General features: G+C 50.0%; 2 protein-coding genes across 2 annotated transcripts in view; one reads left to right on the plus strand and one right to left on the minus strand.

The window, feature by feature from the left end:
• The window catches only part of LOC109885465 (pyruvate carboxylase, mitochondrial), a 290,100-nt gene that overhangs the window by 117,032 nt on the left and 163,284 nt on the right, over window positions 1–9,784 (plus strand). The gene's annotated exons all lie outside the window — the stretch shown is intronic.
• LOC116354037 (leucine-rich repeat and fibronectin type-III domain-containing protein 4-like) overlaps window positions 1–9,784 on the minus strand; it is a 67,949-nt gene that overhangs the window by 29,535 nt on the left and 28,630 nt on the right. The window contains exon 3 of the mRNA XM_031792962.1: window positions 1,910–2,726. Within this exon, the coding sequence (XP_031648822.1) occupies window positions 1,910–2,700 (791 nt within the window). The 5' untranslated portion in view covers window positions 2,701–2,726. The remainder of the gene's footprint in view (window positions 1–1,909; window positions 2,727–9,784) is intronic.

Below are 9,784 nucleotides of genomic sequence, written 5' to 3' on the forward strand. Positions count from 1 at the left end.
GGGTCTGACTGTCCTCGTGTCCATTCGGGAACGGCTCTGTGTTTAATCATTTGTTTTTTAATGCGTATCTGTTCGGGTGGGAATGCCACGGATCCATTTCTGAACGGTTCCATCTTTCTGGACCAGTGAAGACCTCTAGTTTGAGTAACACTGCTGGGTTGTTACCAGCATTGGATTCCTCTATGTCTTCAGCATCCACTGATATCAACCATTAGTCTGTGTAATTAACGGGACCTGAGCAAGAACAGTTTTTGTGCGACAAAGGCGGATCCCTAAAACAGTTCTTCTCACAAAAAAGTCAGACCAGTTGGAGCTTCAATCTATTATGACCCATCTATGAAAAGCTGAGACTTTCATGAAACATGTTCTGCTCTATGGCCTCACAAACCACACAAGAGTCGGTAGAAGGTAAGGGTTTATGTTTACATAGAAATCCCAGAACATAGTGTCTATAATACTGTAATGAGTTCACATATTTACTGTCACAAACTCCAAACTCCACACAGTGGTCACTGATGCCTTGAATATTGATTTTCCACTGAGCAAACTATTTCTGTGGTAACAGCATTCTTACATTCTTACTCTACTGACCTTGTTTTTTTAATGAATATAACAGTTATGTTGTTTTCTACTGGTAGTTCTACTTGTCGTCCTGGTTCCCCTGAAAATAACACGATAAGGCTAAATATGAGTGCAGAGCAAGCAGACGAATGAAAGTAGTGAATTTTAACTGGGAGATTTAACGTGTGGAGACTGGTCACATCCTGAGACTGATATTAACGTGTGGAGACTGGTCAGGTCCTGAGACTGATATTAACGTGTGGAGACTGGTCACATCCTGAGACTGATATTAACGTGTGGAGACTGGTCACATCCTGAGACTGATATTAACGTGTGGAGACTGGTCAGGTCCTGAGACTGATAGTAACGTGTGGAGACTGGTCACATCCTGAGACTGATATTAACGTGTGGAGACTGGTCACATCCTGAGACTGATATTAACGTGTGGAGACTGGTCAGGTCCTGAGACTGATATTAACGTGTGGAAACTGGTCACATCCTGAGACTGATATTAACATGTGGAGACTGGTCAGGTCCTGAGATAATCTTCAGAACACACTAATGAAGGTTCAACAAGCCACAACACACTAATGAAGGTTCAACAAGCCACAACACACTAATGAAGGTTCAACAAGCCACAACACACTAATGAAGGTTCAACAAGCCACAACACACTAATGAAGGTTCAACAAGCCACAACACACTAATGAAGGTTCAACAAGCCACAACACACTACTGAAGGTTCAACAAGCCACAACACACTACTGAAGGTTCAACAAGCCACAACACACTACTGAAGGTTCAACAAACCACAACACAATAATGAAGGTTCAACAAGCCACAACACACTAATGAAGGTTCAACAAGCCACAACACAGAGATTGTTCGTAGCAGTTTATATGCATTCATTTGACCTGGGAAACTGGGAAAGCTAGGAAACTGACCAGAACAGAAGGTGGGAGACTGACCAGAACAGAAGGTGGGACGCTGACCAGAACAGAAGGTGGGACACTGACCAGAACAGAAGGTGGGACACTGACCAGAACAGAAGGTGGGACACTGACCAGAACAGAAACTGGGACGCTGACCAGAACAGAGGTGGGACACTGACCAGAACAGAAGGTGGGACACTGACCAGAACAGACGGTGGGACACTGACCAGAACAGAAGGTGGGACACTGACCAGAACAGAAGGTGGGACACTGACCAGAACAGAAGGTGGGACACTGACCAGAACAGAAGGTGGGACACTGACCAGAACAGAAGGTGGGACACTGACCAGAACAGAAGGTGGGACACTGACCAGAACAGAAGGTGGGACACTGACCAGAACAGAAGCAATACTGACCTTCGGAGGTTGTTGTATGAGATATCCAGGTCCTCCAGCGTCAGCAGGAAATCATCGAATGCTTCTGCCGACACCCTCGTCAGCTGGTTACCGTTGACGATGAGGTGCTGTAGATTAACCATTCCCACAAGGTCTCTCGGCCCCAGCGTCGTCAAGCGGTTACCGTCCAAATGCAAACTTCGCAAACTCTCTAGATCGGAGAATGCCATTGGTCGGATGGAGTGGATAGTGTTCCGGGACAGAGTCAAATCAACCAATCCGGTCATGTTGGCAAAGTCCGACCCACCTACTTCCGTGATGTAGTTATCTGCCAATCGGAGCTCAACAGTTCGCCGATCGACATTCGGTGGAACGAATAGGAGGCCTTTATCTGCACAGAGCGTGCTCAGAGAGTCTGACAGGTTCCGACAGACGCAGTGGAATGGACACACCGCAACCACGTCCCACATCTCCCCTGCACCAATCAGAGAGGGCAACAGGCAGCAGCATGTGACCAGTGTCAGCCAATGGAGGGCCGGAAAAGCAGGAGATGGGCAAACACAGGGAATGAGATGCGAGGGAAGGGTAGGGTTGGGAGGGGTTTCCGGGGAACACAGAATGAGATGCGAGGAGAAAGATCGAGGAAGGGATTGGGGAAGTCTTTCACTGTCATTCTGAAGTGTGATTGAAGGAGTGATGGAGGGATGGACGGAGGAGAGGATGGAATGTTCTGTCCTTCTCTGTGGGTGTAGGTGTGTGTGGGGTGATGGGTGTCGTCTTCGGGTGGGGTGGTGGGGTGGGGGGTCTGGCATGGTAATATTGAGAATTATCCGCAGACCTAAGAGAGTGAGAGAGAAACAGAGAGACAGAGAGACAGAGAGACAGAGAGAGAGAGAGAGAGACACAGAGAAACAGCGAGAGAGAGACAGAGAGACAGAGAGAGAGAGAGAGAGAGAGACAGAGAGAGAGAGACACAGAGAAACAGCGAGAGAGAGAGACAGCGAGAGACAGAGACACAGAGAGAAAGAAACAGAGACCGAGAGAGAGAGACAGAGAGACAGAGAGACAGAGAGACAGAGAGACAGAGAGAAAAGTTACAGATTAATTTTTAACTGTTACAGATTAATTTAACTGTTTAACTGTTTAACTGTTACAGATTAATTATTAATTATCCGCACGTTGTGTGGATAGTGTTACGTAGGAGTGTATTTGTGGCTGTGCCTACAGTTGAAGTCAGAAGTTTACATACACCTTAGCCAAATACATTTCAATTCAGTTTTTCACAATTCCTGACATTAAATCCTAGAAAAAATCCCTGTTTTAGGTCAGTTAGGATCACCAATTTATTTTAAGAATGTGAAATGTCAGAATAATAGAAGAGAGAATTATTTATTTAAGCTTTTATTTCTTTCATCACATTCCCAGAGGGTCAGAAGTTTACATATAATCAGTTAGTATTTGGTAGCATTGCCTTTAAATTATTTAACTTGGGTCAAACGTTTCGGGTAGCCTTCCACAAGCTTCCCACAATAAGTTGGGTGAATTTTGGCCCATTCCTCCTGACAAAGCTGGTGTGACTGAGTCAGGTTTGTAGGCCTCCTTGCTCGCACACGCTTTTTCAGTTTTTCAGTTCTGCCCACAAATTGTCTATAGGATTGAGGTCAGGGCTTTGTGATGGCCACTCCAATACCTTGACTTTGTTGTCCTTAAGCCATTTTGCCACAACTTTGGAAGTATGCTTGGGGTCATTGTCCATTTGGAAGACCTATTTGCGACCAAGCATTAATTTCCTGACTGATGTCTTGAGATGTTGCTTCAATATATCCAGATAATTTTCCAACCTCATGATGCCATCTATTTTGTGAAGTGTACCATTCCCTCCTGCAGCAAAGCACCCCCACAACATGATGCTGCCACCCCCGTGCTTCACGGTTGGGATGGTGTTCTTCGGCTTGCAAGCATCCCCCTTTTCCCTCCAAACATAAAACTGGTCATTATGGCCAAACAGTTCTATTTTTGTTTCATCAGACCAGAGGACATTTCTCCAAAAAGTATGATCTTTGTCCCCATGTGTAGTTGCAAACCGTAGTCTGTCGTTTTTATGGTGGTTTTAGAACAGTGGCTTCTTCCTTGCTGAGCGGCCTTTCAGGTTATGTCGATATAGAACTCGTTTTACTGTGGATATAGATACTTTTGTACCTGTTTCCTCCAGTATGTTCACAACGTCCTTTGCTGTTGTTCTGGGATTGATTTGCACTTTTCGCACCAAAGTACGTCCATCTCTGGGAGACAGAACGCGTCTCCTTCCTGAGCGGTATGACGGCTGCGTGGTCCCAATGTGTTTATACTTGCGTACTATTGTTTGTACTGATGAACGTGGTACCTTCAGGCATTTGGAAATTGCAAAGAGGCATTGAGTTTGAAGGTCGGCCTTGAAATACCTAAGTGTTTTTAAACTTCTGACTTCAACAAGACTGTGTGTATCCAGACTGTGTGTATCCAGACTGTGTGTATCCAGACTGTGTGTATCCAGACTGTGTGTAACCAGACTGTGTGTGTATCCAGACTGTGTGTATCCAGACTGTGTGTAACCAGACTGTGTGTGTATCCAGACCAGACTGTGTGTGTATCCAGACTGTGTGTATCCAGACTGTGTGTATCCAGACTGTGTGTATCCAGACGTGTGTATCCAGACTGTGTGTGTATCCAGACTGTGTGTATCCAGACTGTGTGTATCCAGACTGTGTGTATCCAGACTGTGTGTGTATCCAGACTGTGTGTATCCAGACTGTGTGTATCCAGACTGTGTGTAACCAGACTGTGTGTATCCAGACTGTGTGTAATCAGACAGTGTGTATCCAGACTGTGTGTATCCAGACTGTGTGTATCCAGACTGTGTGTAACCAGACTGTGTGTATCCAGACTGTGTGTAACCAGACTGTGTGTATCCAGACTGTGTGTATCCAGACTGTGTGTGTAACCAGACTGTGTGTGTAACCAGACTGTGTGTTCCCTGTTCTCCCTCCTTCTCTCCCTCTCTTGCTCTCCTCTCTCTCGCTCTCTCTCTCTTTCCCTCCTTCTCTCTCTCTCTCTCTCTCTCTCTCTCTCTCTCTCTCTCTCCTCTCTACTCTCTCTCCTCTCTTCTCTCACCTCTCTGTCTACTCTCGTCTCATCCCCTCCCTCTCTCGCTCTTTCTCTCTTTCTCCCTCTGTGTGTGTGTGTGTGTATAGAGTAACTGATCTGTCTCTGAAACCATCGATCCAGCCCTAACAGATATCACCGTCACATCCATCTATGTACTTCAACTCCTCCCATCATCTCTTCCTTTCTCCTCTAATACTCTAATACTCTAATTGTTGTCCCTCCACAATTCCTCTCTCCCACTCCTCCTTCCTGCCTTCCCTCTCTCTTTCTCATCTGCCTTCCAGTCATCCCTCTCTCCCACTCCTCCTTCCTGCCTTCCCTCTCTTCTCATCTGCCTTCCAGTCATCCCTCTCTCCTCCTCTCCCTTCCAGTCAGCCCTGTCTTCTCGTCTCTCCCTCCAGTCATCCCTGTCTTCTCCTCTACCCTCCAGTCATCCCTGTCTTCTCCTCTACCCTCCAGTCATCCCTGTCTTCTCCTCTCCCCTCCAGTCATCCCTGTCTTCTCCTCTCCCCTCCAGTCATCCTCTTCTCTCCTCTCCCTCCAGTCATCCCTGTCTTCTCCTCTCCACTCCAGTCATCCCTGTCTTCTCCTCTACCCTCCAGTCATCCCTGTCTTCTCCTCTCCCCTCCAGTCATCCCTCTCTCCTCTCTCCTCCAGTCATCCCTGTCTTCTCCTCTCCCCTCCAGTCCATCCCTGTCTTCTCCTCGACCCTCCAGTCATCGCTGTCTTCTCCTCTACCCTCCAGTAATCCCTGTCTTCTCCTCTCCCCTCCAGTCATCCCTCTCTCCTCTCCCTCCAGTCATCCCTGTCTTCTCCTCTACCCTCCAGTCATCCCTGTCTTCTCCTCTCCCCTCCAGTCATCCCGCTCTCTCTCTCCCCTCCAGTCATCCCTGTCTTCTCCTCTACCCTCCAGTCATCCCTGTCTTCTCCTCTCCCCTCCAGTCATCCCTCTCTCCTCTCCCCTCCAGTCATCCCTGTCTTCCTCCTCTCCCCTCCAGTCATCCCTGTCTTCTCCACTACCCTCCAGTCATCCCTGTCTTCTCCTGTACCCTCCAGTCATCCCTGTCTTCTCTTCTACCCTCCAGTCATCCCTGTCTTCTCCTCTACCCTCCAGTCATCCCTGTCTTCTCCTCTACCCTCCAGTTATCCCTGTCTTCTCCTCTCCCCTCCAGTCATCCCTGTCTTCTCCTCTCCCCTCCAGTCATCCCTCTCTCCTCTCCCCTCCAGTCATCCCTGTCTTCTCCTCTCCCCTCCAGTCATCGCTCTCTCCTCTCCTCTCCCCTCCAGTCATCCCTGTCTTCTCCTCTACCCTCCAGTCATCCCTGTCTTCTCTTCTACCTCCAGTCATCCCTGTCTTCTCCTCTACCCGCCAGTCATCCCTGTCTTCTCTTCTACCCTCCAGTCATCCCTGTCTTCTCCTGTACCCTCCAGTCATCACTGTCTTCTCCTCTACCCTCCAGTCATCCCTGTCTTCTCCTCTCCCCTCCAGTCATCCCTCTCTCCTCTCCCCTCCAGTCATCCCTGTCTTCTCCTCTACCCTCCAGTCATCCCTGTCTTCTCCTCTACCCTCCAGTCATCCCTGTCTTCTCCTCTCCCCTCCAGTCATCCCTGTCTTCTCCTCTCCCTCCAGTCATCCCTCTCTCCTCTCCCCTCCAGTCATCCTGTCTTCTCCTCTCCCCTCCAGTCATCCCTCTCTCCTCTCCCCTCCAGTCATCACTGTCTTCTCCTCTACCCTCCATTCATCCCTGTCTTCTCCTCTCCCCTCCAGTCATCCCTGTCTTCTCCTCTCCCCTCCAGTCATCCCTCTCTCCTCTCCCCTCCAGTCATCCCTGTCTTCTCCTCTCCCCTCCAGTCATCCCTGTCTTCTCCTCTCCCCTCCAGTCATCCCTGTTTTCTCCTCTACCCTCCAGTCATCCCTGTCTTCTCCTCTCCCCTCCAGTCATCCCTGTCTTCTCCTCTCCCCTCCAGTCATCCCTGTCTTCTCCTCTACCCTCCAGTCATCCCTGTCTTCTCCTCTCCCCTCCAGTCATCCCTGTCTTCTCCTCTCCCACCCTTTCTCTCTGTCTTCCTCATACCCCACTCTCTCTCCCCCTCCCTCGCTCCTTCTGTCACATAAACACACACACACACACACACACACACACACACACACACACACACACACACACACACACACACACACACACACACACACACCACACACACACACACACACACACACCACACACACACACACACACATACACACACACACACAACACACACACACACACACACACACACACACACACACACACACACACACACACACACACAACACACACACACACACAGAGGGATCAGGAGGAGGATGTTTATATTTGTCTCTCTCTCTGTCACTCTGTCTCTGTTCCTCTCTCTCTGTCACTCTGTCTCTGTTCCTCTCTCTTCTGTCACTCTGTCTCTGTCTCTCTCAGTCTCTGTCCCTCTCTCTCTCTCTCTCTCTCTCTCTCTCTCTCTGTTCCTCTCTCTCTGTCACTCTGTCTCTGTTCCTCTCTCTCTGTCCACTCTGTCTCTGTCTTCTCTCAGTCTCTGTCCCTCTCCTCTCTCTCTCTCTCTCTCTCTCTCTTACTCCCACTTTCGGGAGAAGTTTCTCCTCAGACCCTACCTCAGAGCTTACCTCACACCCTGCCTCAGTCCCTACCTACGTCCCTACCTCAGTCCCTGCCTCAGACCCTACCTCTGTCCTTACCTACGTCCCTACCTCAGTCCCTACCTCAGACCCTACTTCAGTCCCTGCCTCTGTCCCTACCTCAGACCCTACCTCAGTCCCTACCTCAGACCCTACCTCAGTCCATACCACAGACCTCTCCTCAGTCCCTACCTCAGTCCATACCACAGACCCTACCTCAGACCCTACCTCAGTCCATACCACAGACCTCTCCTCAGTCCCTACCTCAGTCCATACCACAGACCCTACCTCAGACCCTACCTCAGACCCTACTTCAGTCCCTGCCTCTGTCCCTACCTCAGACCCTACCTCAGTCCCTACCTCAGACCCTACCTCAGTCCATACCACAGACCTCTCCTCAGTCCCTACCTCAGTCCATACCACAGACCCTACCTCAGACCCTACCTCAGTCCATACCACAGACCTCTCCTCAGTCCCTACCTCAGTGCATACCACAAACCCTACCTCAGACCCTACCTCAGACCCTACCGCAGTCCCTACCTCAGACCCTACCTCAGACGCTACCTCAGTCCATACTTCAGTCCCTATCTCAGACCCTACCTCAGACCCTACCTCAGTCCCTCCTCAGATCCTATCTCAGACCCTACCTCAGACCCTACCTCAGTCCCTACCTCAGACCCTACCTCAGATGCTACCTCAGTCCATACTTCAGTCCCTATCTCAGACCCTACCTCAGTCCCTCCTCAGATCCTACCTCAGACCCTACCTCAGACCCTACCTCAGTCCCTACCTCAGGACCCTACCTCAGACGCTACCTCAGTCCATACTTCAGTCCCTATCTCAGACCCTACCTCAGACCCTACCTCAGTCCCTCCTCAGATCCTACCTCAGACCCTACCTCAGACCCTACCTCAGTCCCTACCTCAGTCCCTACCTCAGACCCTGCCTCAGTCCCTACCTCAGACCCTACCTCACACCCTACCTCAGACCCTACCTCAGTCCCTCCTCAGACCCTACCTCAGACGCTACCTCAGTCCATACTTCAGTCCCTATCTCAGACCCTACCTCAGACCCTACCTCAGTCCCTCCTCAGATCCTACCTCAGACCCTACCTCAGACCCTACCTCAGTCCCTACCTCAGTCCCTACCTCAGTCCCTACCTCAGACCCTGCCTCAGTCCCTACCTCAGTCCCTACCTCAGACCCTACCTCACACCCTACCTCAGACCCTACCTCAGTCCCTCCTCAGATCCTACCTCAGACCCTGCCTCAGTCCCTACCTCAGACCCTGCCTCAGTCCCTACCTCAGTCCCTACCTCAGTCCCTACCTCAGTCCCTTCCTCAGTCCCTACCTCAGACCCTACCTCAGACCCTACCTCAGACCCTACCTCAGTCTACCTCAGTCCCTACCTCAGTCCCTACCTCAGTCCCTGCCTCAGTCCCTACCTCAGACCCTACCTCAGACCCTACCTCAGTCCCTGCCTCAGTCCCTACCTCAGACCCTACCTCAGTCCCTACCTCAGACCCTACCTCAGTCCCTACCTCAGTCCCTGCCTCAGTCCATACCACAGACCCTACCTCAGACCCTACCTCAGTCCCTACCTCAGACCCTACCTCAGACCCTACCTCAGACCCTACCTCAGACCCTACCTCAGACCCTACCTCAGTCCCTACCTCAGACCCTACCTCAGTCTACCTCAGTCCCTACCTCAGTCCCTACCTCATTCCCTGCACGGTGATGGAGTGAGATAGATGAAGAAATAGGGACAGATACAATATTTCTCAGGAGATGAGTTATATAGGTGTGTGTGTCTATGTTTGTAGAGCTGATTCCATTGTTATAATATCTGTCATGTCTTTGCCCCTCTGAGGATGATCACTGGCGTATAATGAATATGAAACTAATCATGAATCTAATGAATGATTTTACCACATGATTAACAAGGGAATTTATACTGTCTCTTTTGAAAGACAACAATTATTTAGATGCAGGCAGACACGCAAGCACAAAACACACACTCTCTCACACACACACGCACACACACACGCACACTTACGCACGCACACGCACACACACACACA

This window comes from Oncorhynchus kisutch, linkage group LG16 (assembly GCF_002021735.2).
Source record: "Oncorhynchus kisutch isolate 150728-3 linkage group LG16, Okis_V2, whole genome shotgun sequence".
Classification (NCBI taxonomy): Eukaryota; Metazoa; Chordata; class Actinopteri; order Salmoniformes; family Salmonidae; genus Oncorhynchus; species Oncorhynchus kisutch.